The sequence below is a fragment of the Belonocnema kinseyi genome, chromosome 7 (genome assembly GCF_010883055.1).
Source record: "Belonocnema kinseyi isolate 2016_QV_RU_SX_M_011 chromosome 7, B_treatae_v1, whole genome shotgun sequence".
Classification (NCBI taxonomy): domain Eukaryota; kingdom Metazoa; phylum Arthropoda; class Insecta; order Hymenoptera; family Cynipidae; genus Belonocnema; species Belonocnema kinseyi.
The window spans coordinates 91,146,679-91,160,862 of record NC_046663.1 but is presented as its reverse complement, the minus strand read 5'-3'; the positions used below and the strand labels follow the sequence as shown (position 1 = coordinate 91,160,862).

General features: G+C 35.6%; 2 protein-coding genes across 2 annotated transcripts; both read left to right on the top strand.

Moving 5' to 3' along the window:
• Positions 1-7,536: 7,536 nt before the first annotated feature.
• LOC117176779 (holotricin-3-like) lies at positions 7,537-10,689 on the top strand. The gene is made up of 2 exons (XM_033367076.1): positions 7,537-7,638; positions 10,412-10,689. Exons 1-2 carry the CDS (start codon positions 7,621-7,623, stop codon positions 10,631-10,633), a joined length of 240 nt encoding a protein of 79 aa, XP_033222967.1. The 5' UTR covers positions 7,537-7,620; the 3' UTR covers positions 10,634-10,689.
• Positions 10,690-12,216: 1,527 nt separating this feature from the next.
• On the top strand, positions 12,217-13,394 carry LOC117176778 (keratin-associated protein 6-2-like). The gene is made up of 2 exons (XM_033367075.1): positions 12,217-12,355; positions 12,813-13,394. The coding sequence occupies exons 1-2, from the start codon at positions 12,323-12,325 to the stop codon at positions 13,314-13,316; spliced, it is 537 nt and encodes a 178-aa protein (XP_033222966.1). The 5' UTR covers positions 12,217-12,322; the 3' UTR covers positions 13,317-13,394.
• Positions 13,395-14,184: the final 790 nt, after the last annotated feature.

The window sequence follows — 14,184 nt, the reverse complement described above, 5'->3', positions numbered from 1 at the left end:
GTTTTTTTCCATTTTTCTTAACGAACAATTTTTTTTTCAATTGGTTATGAAAACACGTAAACTCAGAAGATGTGGACTGTGACTGCACCATATATCTAGTCGCGAGTGGTGCTGACTGAAAACAGATGATTTGGAGCGATTCGCGCGCCGCATGTTGGTCATTCTAAGGACTTATTGAACTACCCTCGTAATGAAGGCGAGAACAAAAACCACTCAAACAGATAAAGCAAGACCCTATCAAGAACTTATAGGAGCATTGAACTACCTAGCAGTTGCCACTCGATCAGACATATCATTTGTTGTTAGCAACTTAAGTCAATTTTAATGCATGTCATTAAGAGCAACATTGGAAAGCGGGAAAACGAGTTCTCCGTTATCTTAAAGGCACTATTAACATGCAATTAACCTACAAGAAAAATTCAAAGGACCTTAAAGGATATGTAGATGCTGACTGGGGTAGCTGCATTGTGGACAGACGTTCATATACCGGATTAACTTTTATTTTAAGTGGTGCTGCAGTAACTTGGGAAACTAGGAAACAACGTACCGTTGCCCTATCCTCAACTGAAGCAGAATATATGGCTTCGACCGAGGCTACTAAAGAGGCCTGTTATCTACGTGAATTCCTTCTGGAAATTGGTTTCAAAGAATTTTCTAATATTCTATTGAATAATGACAACATTGGAGCCCAATTCTTGACTGAAAATAGAATGTTTCATCCTAAAACTAAGCATATAGATATTAGATATCATTATATCTGAAATATCTTAAGTAAGGGTTACATCAAGGTGAAACACTTATCTTCTACAGAAATGATTTCGGATATATTTGCTAAAGGACAACCACGACTTGAATATTGGAAGTTTTTACATACCATTATTACCATTACGCTAGCTTTGTCAGCTGCTTTCAGGATATGTGGCCAGTGCCTGAGCTGCTTGTCAACATACACTCCTTGATATCGGGCCGCTGGCGCAGCCACAACAATTTCTCCTGCTATCTCAAACCTTACTAGATCCCCATAATGTCTCTGTCTCGTCAATACCACAACTTTCGTCTTACTAGCAGCTATTGAAAAATCATGTTTTTTCAGCGAATTGTGGACAAGACCAGTAACATATGCTACTCTTATTTGAACTTGCTCTGTTTTCCTTGCCAATATCATGGCTGCAAGGTCGTCTGCAAAGCCCATCAGTTTGACCCACTCAAGGAGAACGATTTTCAACACACCGTTATAAACAACGTTCCATAAATCAGATCCAAGTGCAGACCCTTGTGCCACACCTGCAGTGACCTTCGGACTCTGCTGGCCCTCTGTGGTCTCATACAACGGCATCTTGTCATCCAGGTAGTCACTGATTACCCTTCGCAGATACGCCGGCACCCTGAACCGATGCTCGAGTACATCTAGGATGTTATCCCACCTCTCTGAGTTAAATTCGTTCTTCACATCGAGGGTAACCAGTATACAGCAGCTCCTAGTTCTGTGATTACCCTGCCAAGCCCTTTGAGTCATTGTTATGACCTCTTTAATTGCGCCAATTGTGGAGTGGTTTATGCGGAACCCATGTTAATTCTTAGATAGTCCACCTGATTCTTCTATGGCATTCCGTAGACGAGCACGTAGAAGCTTCTCGCATATTTTCCCTGCAGTGTCCAGCATGCATAACTGTCTAAATGACGAGGGGGTGATGGGGAGCCCTTACCCTTGTTCAGCAGAATCAACCTTTGCATCTTCTAACTTATTGCAAAAATGCCAGCCACTAGGCATACATTAAACATATTGAGTAAAACTGATGGGTATTCGCTCGCAACTAACTTAAGTATTTCGCCAGGAATCCCATCTAGACACGGGGTTGTTTGATTGCCCAGGGAAGAGACAGCGATGCGCAATTCGTCGTTAGTGAAAAGTTAGACATCCTGTAGAGTAACTGAAACCCGAGATCCAAGGCAGCGGGAGATGATGTTGTATCCGCGACCCCAAACGTCCTTGTCTACTTCCTCTAGAAGCAAAGCCCATCCTTGCCGCTTACTGATTCTTATGGCCTTTAGTGCTTTTTTGGCCGTCACATAATTTGCATCAGCTACACCAGCAACAACACGTCGTCGCTTACGTTGCGCCTTCCTGCGCATCGCCAATGCCTGTCTGCGAAGACCGGAAATTTCGTTGTTCCACCAGTAGTTTTTTCCGGTTGATCTGTCTCTCGATCTTTTAGGCATCGAAAGATCGCATGTCTTCTTTATCAGGCACATAGTCTTTTCGACCATACATGCAGCCGTTTGCCTTGTTGCCTTTATGGGGCATTAAGCCTCACCAGTCAGGTCACCCGCTCTGGCCAACGTTTCAAGAACTGTCGAGCGATTTATCTTTGCGACGTACCACCCACAGATCTTTGCGAAGCCAGCATGCTTCCTTCTTCTCTCAGAGTTTGACTCAACCCAGAACTTTATGTACTAGCGGTCGCTCCCTGTGACATCCTCAAGGTCATGCCGACTACGTATCACAGTTAAGACACCCGCAGATGCCAAAGTGATATCAATTATTTTGCCACGACACCTGCTGCGTCTGAACGTTGGGACCGTGCCCACATTCAGGATAGTTAAATCCAGACGAGCTACGATCTCCAACACCAAACTGCCTCTGTTGCAGGACCAAGTCATGCGCCATTCCAGCGACTTCGCATTAAACTCCCCAGCTATTATAACTTCTCCATCCAGCTCTCTAACGTAGTCCTCCTGTCCTTCGCGTTTTCTGGAAAACTCATCGATGTCCTCGCTAGATGAGAGGTAAATGCTCATAAAGGTATTGTCACCACTCCTAACCCATACGTATCCCTCGCCCTTGAAAACATCAACCACTGGAAAAATGGATAAATTTTTTATCCATATCGCTGCTGTGTTCGTTTTATCTGGGTTCCAATTATGCCCACTTATCCCGCAATATTGTTTCGAGATAATGAGCAAATGCGCCTTATGCTCTACCGCTATCCGGGTCAGCAAGTCACAGGCGAGTCTGCTCCTACCCAGATTATCCTGTATAATGACCGCCACCATAGTTTACCTCTGGAATACTCCTTGTACACTTGGCATCTATAGGATCCCGCCACATGTTCTGTATCCTCATCACTACTCATGCGCTCAGCGCATAGATAGCAATGAGGTTATTCAATGCATGCCAGGGACACACCCTGTAACTGAAGCCCTATGACGTACCCAGCAGTTAACCCACCCAATTCGAATGTGGCCTGTTTCTCCAATTTTCTTCGCAGCGTTCTCATCATAGTCAATAAAGGCCGTCCTGGTTGCCCATCGACTTACTTTTGACAGACTTACTTTCAGATCGCTACCTTTTTTGGACTTAAGAAGCTTGTCAATGGTCTCCATAACCTCTTCTTCGTCAGTTGTAGCGTCCATGTCTTTCATATCCAACTTGGCTCTCGGCACTAGTTGGCGTACTTCACCATCCTCTCCCACAGCGTCTTTCAAGGCATCGCTCAATCTAGCTCTGGCTTCTGCGGTTGCGCCTACTTCAACAAGGACATCACCTGACCTGGACTCTCTAATGCTTTAAACAGTAAGATCTATTGTATCCGGTGTTACCTTGCTACGAACCATTTTTCGTTAGTCCGCATACTTTTTCCCTGCTGCATGTCTGATCATTACAGCCTCCGAACGGATACGCAACTTCCTTATCTCCATTGTTTTGGGAGGTGGCGCTGTAGCACTTGTTCCTTTTGTTTCGATGCCTACTTTAGGATCAGCTTTTGGCTGCTTCCTCTTACGATTACGCCGCTTCTGCTCCATCCACTCAGCGGCTTCACAAGTCAGCTGGATTTTCTTGGTCGGACATAATGACGAGCCTTCCCCAGGACTAGGTGTGCTTTCTGGTAACCTCTTCTTACTGCGTTGGTCTTTCGGCGTGCTGACCTGCTTCTCCGTGTTTTTGGCGGCATGCATTGTACACAAACCTGATTTCTTCAGAATCCCTTTGAGACCCTCTAGAATGTATCCAGTCTGTTCTAGACCATCCTTAATCGGTTTGCCGAGATTCTTCCTTTCATCGGCATGCTCGTTCATTTTTTCAAAAATTAGAATAAGCTTGCTCAACAAGTGCTGTAGTGTAGGATTTTCATCAGCTGTCGCATCGTTTTCCTGCATTTGATTAACCATGTCCGTATCCATAGCATCTTCCTTTTCATTGACAGAGCTAGTATCCTCTGTCTGTCTATTGGTGTTCTTTTTGTCCCCCCCCCCCTAAATCTGTAGGACATGTACTGGCCACCGGGGCCTTCACCCGATCGGAACCAATAGAGAGATTGGAGCTCTCTTGGGGTATTTCGTTTTTTGAAGAACTACTCATATTTGGTTCGAAATTCAGGGTTTCTTCCCCTAGCTGGTTTTTGTCCGCCCGGGTTATTGGATTTCCTCGATACCACCCATATCTAGGAAGCGCTCCCCTATCAGCAACCTGAGGAGGCACCCGATGGGACCCGTTCATTTTTCGGAACGGATAAAATTTAAGAAAGGTAAAATTTCGGAATGGGTTATAATACATAATGATAAAACTTAGGAATACCAAAAAATCGGAAAAAGTAATAAATCAGAAATCCAAAACTCTGAATAGTATTTATTCGGAAACCAAAGAAGCGGAATGGGTAAAAATTCGGAAACGTTAAAATTAGGAGGGTGAACAATTAGGAATAAGTAAAAATACGGAGAGGAAAAGTTCGGAAAGTAGAAAAATTCGGAATAGTAAATAAATGTTGCTATTAGCAGGTCTATAGTTTTTTTATTTATGGTAGCATACAAATATTTATCACAGTATTCCAAGAAGTATATTTTCTGGCATGGCAGAGAAGCCGTTTGTCTGAATGGAAGTGTTTACCACATTTCCGTACTTCAGAGGAAGAAACCTTGCCAATTTGATTGCTTGGAAGAAGTGCCGACTCACATCAGCGATAGACTTATTCCGTCTGATGGCCTCACCACTGTACAGAGGGCAGCATGCTTTTCAGGCAGGTTGCTCGGTAGAAATGACACTCCATGCCGTTGTGGCAAAAATGGAGCAGCAGTTGGACCAAATGGGTATGCTGTAGGAACGTTCTTGGATATAGACGACTACAAACGCTAGCGTTTAGCGGTTTGATGGGAGCAATTAGAAATACGTCCACACTAGGCTCCCGAGTGACATCAGCTCACTGTCGATTCTTAAGATGAGGCAGGACAGAATAACAAAACGCTTCAACTTCGCCAGAGCTTTCCGCGTCTGCATTCCTAGCAGGGTTGCGTGGAAAGGAAATGCCAACCCATTCGTCCAAGGGGAAATCTGGTGTACGAATGGATTCAGGGAAAAGGCAGGGTCAGGACCAGGAATCTATGACAGTGCGAGGAGGAAGGAAGTGGTGGTCCAGCATTTGATACATGCTACTGTCTTTCAGGCAGAGGTCCTTGCCGTCCTTCGCTGTGCTGAAATAATACTAGAAAAGAACGCTGCTGGAAGGCAGATTACGATCTATTTGGACAGCCAAGCGACAATAACTGCAGTAGGAAAACCAGATACATCAGAACTGGTTTGGGAATGCCAATAGGCATTGAACAAGCTTGCAGAAAAAAAATAAAGTGGATCTCATATGGGTCTCTGGTCACACAGTGATCAAGGGCAACGAGAAAGCGAACCAGCTGGCAAGATGCTGTGCGGCAAGTGAATACATAGGACCGGAACTAGTACTGGGACTAGCGTCTTGCTGCATCGATCATGCCATAAAAAGCTGGACCCGCATAAAGCACAGAGAATACTGGGAACAAATCCAGGATTGCCGATGGGCGAAGTTCATCCTGGGTTATACATACAGAATGGACGGAGCCGGGGACATCCTGGGATTTCCAAAGAAAGACGAAAGGACAGAGGTTCAGATCCTTACTGGACATAACCACTTGAACTATCATATCTATAAAATGGGGTATACTCTATCGACAAAGTGCAGGATATGTGGTAGGGATGATGAAACATCTTTGCATGTACTATGCCAGTGCCCGGCGTTAGCTAAGCTCAGGCATCAAACCCTTGGGTCTTATTTCATGGAACCTGAGGAAAGTACAATGCTATCGGTGATTAACATACTGGGCTTTATCAAGAGGTCTGGAGTCAACTACTGACAGCGATGGTTAAGGGTGTGGCACAATAGGCTTTATAGCTTGAGCGCCAGAAAGCTCCATAGGGGCTCCCCGCCCGTCATAAAACTACTACTACTACTACTACTACTACTACTACTACTACTACTACTACTACTACTACTACTACTACTACTACTACTACTACTACTACTACTACTACTACTACTACTACTACTACTACTACTACTACTACTACTACTACTACTACTACTACTACTACTACTACTACTACTACTATTACTACTACTACTACTACTAATAATAATAATAATAACAATAATAATAATAAAGAAAATAAATTTTCATCGATAAATTTCATCATTCAACTAAACCAAATAGTTGAATTTTCAAACAAGGAATTGATTTTTTGAATAGGAAAATTAATACCCCCCCCCCCTAACAAAAAACAACGAATTATAAACAAATGACATGAATTTTCAACGAATAACTTGAATTTTTAGCTAGAGAAGACAAATTAATTTAGTTCAGACTTAAACAAACAAAAAAACGAGAAAATGGGGAAGTTTCGTAAAAACAGAGAACAAAATAATTCTTTAAAAACTAGAAAAAATAGGCACCGCGTACCTACAAAAAAGTGTTTCCTAGCCTATTCGTTAATTACTACTAACTTTCTTCCTCCCCCTCCCCCGCACCTAATTCTCCACCCTACTCGCCCTTATTTCTATAAATTTTCTTTACCTCTCCTCCTTGCTATTCCCCAGAGCCCCTCCCTAATTTTCCCTACTTCCACGTCCCTCATTTTCCCTTACTTCCCCTATTTCCCCTCCTCTCATTTCTCAATCTCTTCCTCTGCACCTTTCTCATTCCCGCCACTTTCCCTCCAATTATTTCCCCACACTTCCCCTCATTGGAAAAAAGTACGACGGATAAACAGCCGACAGAAACTTAAGGGATTTCCGCTTGGTTCTACGAAAACCTACAATAGAAAAAAGAGGCGAATAGAGAAAGAGTGTGAAGTTTGAAATACAAAAGTTTGAATAACATTTATACCCAAAAGGTTAGGAGGGTGGGGGTAGTTGAGGGTGGATAGAATAATAAAATGCAGATTATATCAAAAATAAAACTCTAAACAATATACTGTTTGAAGTTTTATTATCATATATTATATATAGTATTACAAGAAAAAGTAAAGAAAAAAATTGTAATAAGTAATAATACGAGCATTATATGTAAATATAATGGATATATAAATCAAATAAAATTAAATTAAATAATGATTCCATTAATATTCCCTACATAACTGTTCTAGAAACCTGATGATATTTATGACTAAAGAAATCATGCAAATATAGATAACCCCTATAGCAGCAAAACTCCTGGCTATAAATGCAAGTTAATTTTCGACTCGCGACAGTAGAAGTGATACAGATCCTACGAATAAGACTGACTCCGAATCTTTGATATAAAATATTGTAGTATTACATCATGGCTAATATGAAAATGGTAAAGTTAATCTGCACTTTTTATATTTTTCAGATGAGCTTTCCTTACTTTAATTTTAAATGCATGTTCAATTCTCCAAAAGCCAGGCCTCGGAATCAGTTAAGTGCTAAAAAATAGTGTTAAAATAGGGTGATAAAATTTTGCATGTACTAAACGTATGTGTAGTCTGAATTGAAAAGTGTATCGTTTGAAATCAAAAAATGTGCAATAGAAAATTGATGTGAATAATGTTTCTTTAAAATGTTATTATTTAGCCTATAAATTAGAAAAATTCCTATTGAATTATTGGAAACTTAGGTGTCTTTTCCCTATTTAAACTTTTATTATTTACTTTCAGATTCAAATATTTTTTGGAAAATCCAACTGTTTTGTAAAAAGTTCATCTGTTTGGCGTGAAAATTCAACAATTTGAATGAAATTTTTTTTCTTTTTTGGTAACCAAATTATTTATGGTTGAAAATTCAACTATTTTCTTGAATATTTATCTCTTTGGTCTCAAAATTCATTCTTTTGTTAAAAATGCAAATGTTTGGTTGAAAATTTGTCTTTTTTAGTTAAGGCTTTAAGTATTTCGTTTAAAATATCGTTTACATTGATTAAATTCAACAACTCTTTCTTTAAAAATAATTTTCTTTTGAAATACCGACCATTACACTTTTCGTCGAAAATTCATACTTTTTATTCAATATCCATAATTTCAGTTTAAAATTCTCTTTTTTTAAATTAATGTCTATACTTGAATATTAAACTTATGTCGTTAAAGATTAAACTGATTGGTTGAAAATTTACTTTTTTGTCAAAAATTAATTTTCTTGGATTGAAACTTCAACTTTTTTGTAGGAAATTCGACTTTTCAGATTGAAAATTCAATAATTTGGTACGAAATATCACTACCTGGTGGTACATAATTAAATGGTTTGGTAGAATATTCGTTTTTTATTGATAATTAATTCCCTCAAATGAAAATTAAAATACTATATTTTATGTTCAAAATTGATCTTTTTCGTTTAAAAATTGAACTTTTTATTTAAAAAATCGATGAGAAGAAAATAATGTAAACAAAAAATTAATTTAATTAAATTTTAAATAAGAACGCATCACTTTTTCAAAATATTTAGTTGAAAGTTCATGTAATTGGTTGAAAATTCATCTTTTCTGGTAGAAAATAAGTCGTGTTAGTTGAGAATTCAATGATTTGATTAAAAATGTATATATTTTGTAGAATTCATCTTTTTTGGCAGACAATTAATCTTCCGTGTTGAAAATTCTTGTTTTAGTTATAACTTTAATTGTTTCGTTAAATATGCAACTGTGTTATAGAAGGCTCATCTTTCTGGTTAAAAATGCCTCTGAATGGTTGGAAATTAATATTTTTTGGTTGAGAATTAAATTTTTTTGTTAAAAATTCTTCCTTTTTGGTTCAATTCACATTCTTTTGATTAAAAATGAAAGTCTTTTCTTAGTTAAAATATTAACTCTTACAACGATTTTAAGACCAATTTTTTTTTCTTTTACAACCTGATTCACTGTTGAATGTATACAAATAAATTTTTCATAATGAGTAAATACAATTTTTAATATAATATTTGTGATTTCTAAGTTAATGCAGAGATGTTCTAAAAAAATCTCAAATCTACTAAGAAACAAATCGACAACCAGAAGAAGCTACAAAGATTTATTTTCAAGTGAAACATACAATCATAAGGAATAAGTTTCAAATGAAAAAGTAAAAATGAATAGGAGTTCAAGAGGAAAAAACTAAATAAAAAATTCTTCTACATTTTTTTACTTGAAACATCATATTTTTTTCGGCTTCATAACTATTAATAATGGTACTGAAGTTTACATAACACCTTCAAATTTTATTTAAACCAATTGAAAACTTTCTGAAATATCTCATTTTTTAAAACAATTTAAAGTGACGTAACTTGAACAAATTTGAAATTTAAAAAAAAATATTGTATCCTGATATCTTACATACCTAACACTATTATTTCCCAAAATTTCAAGAAAGTCTCTCATATTGATAACAACTCTGATATTCCTGACCTGGAACGTCTCTACCGTCAATAATTTCTTCTAGATTTCATTTGTATCGGTTCAATTAATTCATACTTTTTTATATTTCTTAAACTGAAAACAATTATTTATCAATTATTCAAGCTTTGCGGTACATTTTGATTGAAACTAAAAATAGATTCTGCTTAAATAAATTGAAAACAGAAAAATCTTTCTTCAAAAAGACAAATAAACTCAAATTTTTAGACAGTGTGGGTAGAGTGGTTACCTAACACAAAATTTATTGTTGTTGTTTGAAGTATAAAATGGCAAAAGACGAACGTTTTTCCTGCCTCCTGTGAAAAAAATAAAAATGTGGGTTACCCCTTTTTGGACGCCAGCCATTCAATTGTTCAAGTATTTGCACCTGATGATAATATACATAAAACATTTATAACTAGATATTGTAATAAATAGACATAATTAAACCCAAAAATTAAATTCCTATACTATAAGTCAGAAACTCTAAGGTTCATAAAAATAGGGCTCAAAATATATACAAGTCCCAAACCGCACACTGAGGGACACTGCTGTTGAATCAATAGGCTCTTTTCTAACTAAATATTTTATTTTAGATGAATATTCAGTGAAACATTCATTATCATTAATCTCGTTTCAATAGAGGAAATATGAATTCTATAGAATAACTTTTGAATCAATAAAAGATCTGTTTTTTATTGCCTGTGAATCCCTAATGAGAAATAAAATTTTTCAGATCGTGTTCCTGATTCTGGGAGTTGCAGCAATTGCAGCAGCTTATCCATATGAACATGGAGAAGATCATAACCATCGCCATGGAACCCATGATGGACATGACCAACATGAAGGATTCAGTGGATCGCATGGAGGATATAATGGACCACATGATGAACGTCATGGTGGACATGGCGGACACCAGGGTAGTCATCACGGTGGCTACAAAGAACATGGATACTAAATGTAACAATCTCAAAATTGTATTTTCTTAATAAAGGAAAATTAGAATACCTCAATCATCTCTGGATTTTAAAGTATTTAGGGTCCACACCCAATTGATATATTCTTGAAAAATGGTTCGAAGATCCTCTCCCATAATTTTGCAATCATTGCCTTTCTATAAGTTATTTCTGTTATGTATTAACTTGTTTTTTGTTAAATTAAAAAGAAATCTATGTACATATATCAGTGAGGAACTTCTCTTTAATTATTCCCATACAAGGTAGACGGCGAATATAAATGAACAGTTATAATAAGGAGTCATAAAGTTGTGACTGGAAAGTCTTGTTGGTATTATAAATATTTAAAATAAAAAATTCTTTTATTATTATTTTATGTTAAATTCGTTTGCTACTGATCCTTCAAAACTTTCAGGAGCACTAACCAAACTTATGAAAAATATTTGAGAACTCAACCCGAATTTCTGGACGACGAGACATTTCGTATATTATATTATTTTCCTTCTTAAAAGTTGAGTATGGATTACTTTAAGAAATTTTTGTATGTGCGAATTCAAGCGAACTATTTGAAAAAAATTAGGCCCGCAGGAGAATTTTAGAATCTGAGTATCAATATTGCATTCTAACTCTTTGTTTTTTTAGTATGATTCGTGCATATAATTAGGAAGATTTTTTAAAACTTATCATGAAAACTTTACGAATTTTCCAAAAATAAGAAGTATTTATAGATACATATAGTATCTATTTCATCTATAAGTCTGAAAAAATGTTAATTTAATAATAAATATATATACAAATTTGCCAACAATTTAAAATAGTAAATGCTGAAATTCATCTTTCTCTCTTCTTGCTAATTTTTCAATTTAAAAAAAACAGTTATTTTTTAAATTAAATATAACTTTGAAAACGGTAAAAAAATTCAAAATTTCACTTTATTCTTGTTGGATACTTACACAAAAGTATATTCTTACCTACATATTTAATAAAAATTTAGCAAATTTAATTAAATCGCATAGATTCAAAACTATGTGCGCGTATGGGTCACTTGTTGATAATTGAATAAGAAAAACAGATGTAATTAATCAATAATTTGATGGAAATACTACTTGAGAAAGCAAAAACTTATTTTTGTAAATCATGAAAAAGTACAATGCTATCATGCTAACTTGGCCTCCCAGGCTTTATATCTGTTCCATTTAACAAAATAATTAATTGATTTCTCAAATTATCTCCTACAGGAAATTTAAAGAGCATCCAAAATGTTGCAAGCTTACTTATCTCTTTTTGCAGACATCGTCTTGTTATATTTATACAAACATAAACAAATATTAGATCATTTCTTTAAGTGACTTATTTTTAAAATAATATTTATTCATAGTTTTTACGCCTTTTCCAATATTAATATAGAATACTAACAATAATAATACAGAAGCGATTCTACGATCTTACTTTAGTTAAGTGAAGAAATAGGGAAACTGCTTAGCACGATAACATAATTACAATAATATCATTTACTGTTTCTTTGAAGAAATTGTTGCTGCAGCCTTATGACATTGGTAATATACAGATATCGGTTAAATATCGATAACCTCTTGTACCCAAACTCGCGGATATAAATGAAGATAATTCTAGATGGATTCCATCAGAAGTGATAGGAACCTTTCAAACGTAACAAGTGTCTAGTTAAGTTTATGAGATATTTCATTATGGCTAGTACAAAAATGGTGAGTACAATCTTGATTTTTATATTTTATTAGTAGGTTAAACTTTCATTGGTTTTGATGAAGCTTATCATTTTTAGTTCACTCACAAGTGGCTGAAAATGCGTTAAATGAAAGATTGATGCATCAATAACTGACATTTCTTAAACCTTGAGTTGTGTTTTATTTTTAGTTCTACAATTAGAGTATTATTTCGAACCGTAATATTTAGTATTTGATTCAAAAGTTTCTTAGGTTCAAATTTATACGGATACTTAAGTTTACAAATGCACAAACGTTTTCAGATTTAAATTGTTCTATCTTAAATTTTTGAATTTTTTCCTCTCTCAAAATATTTTTCGACTTCCCCTTCTTTTCGGTTGTGGAATAAAAAACTGTCAAACAAGGATGCTAAACATTTATTTTTATAATAACTTTTGGCTTCAAACTTTTAGTATTTAAAACAAATGATAATTTTCAGATTATTTTCCTGGTGCTGGGAGTTGTGGCATTTGCAGCAGCTTATCCGTATCAATATGGAGAAGATAGATATGGTGGATCCCGGGCTGGAGGTGGAGTTAAGGGAGGATATGGATCACATACTGGAGTCGGTCAAAATAGTGGATATGGTTCTCATAGCGGAATTGGTCAAAACAGTGAATATGGTTCTCATAGTGGAGGTGGACATGAAGGAAAATATGGATCCCATAGTGGAGTTGAGCAAAATAATGGATACGGTTCCCACAGTGGGGTTGGTCAAAATAGTGGTTATGGTTCCCATACTGGAGTTGGCCAAAATAATGGATATGGTTCCCATACTGGAGTTGATCAAAATAGTGGATATGGTTCCCATAGTGGAATTGGCCAAAATGGTGGATATGGTTCCCATAGTGGAGGTAGACAGGAAGAACAATATGGATCTCATGCTGGAAATCAACAAGGAGTTAAAGGAGGACATTACGGAGGACGTCATGATCTATACTGATCAAAAAATCTCATAAATAAATAATTAATATTTCTTGTCTTTTAACATAAAATAAAATTATAAGATCCTAAACCTGAATGAATGGGTCATTCATAGTTTTCTTGTGTATTGATAAAAAGCTACACGTGCATTCTTTATCTTAAATGTGAAATTTGCCTTTTTTCGTTGAATCTGTATTTTGTTTAAATGCCTGTATTTAAGTATCAGTAGCTACGTCTATTAATAGAAATAGTTTATACGTATTATCTGCATATGTATTTTTTTATTTTATTTTAATTTTTTCGTTGGAAGGAAAGCATTTTTTATCTGAATGTTATCATAATGACTAATGAGGCAACCGTTTTAAAAATTTGCTGTTTATTTTATAGTTTCATTAAAAATATTTTTTTTTGTGAAAAGTAAAATTATTATGAAAAAGGGTAAACAAATGTATCGAAATTCATCTTGTTGGATAATTATCCTAAAATTAAATTAGATTAGTACCATTAATCAATCATTATTGTTAGAGATCAAATTTAATTATTTTAATACCAATAGTCTGAAAATTCAGAAATCAATTCTAGTTATTGTTTCATCATGAGCACTATGTAAAAATGTTAGGTGTAATTAGGTGAAATTTGAATTATTGCGGGGAATTATCCCATTAAAATTAAAAACAAATCATGCATTTAAAATGAAATGGCAAAAACTTTGAATTCTTTTTTAATAAATAAAAATGTGTTTAGTATGGTACTTTATTGTACTTATTTTGTGTTAGGCTAATTAAGTTATAATACCAGGTGTATACATATGAAACCGGTATTTTTTCAAGAAAAAAACACATTTATTTCAAGAGAATGATAACAAATATTTTATTCAAAGTATGCGC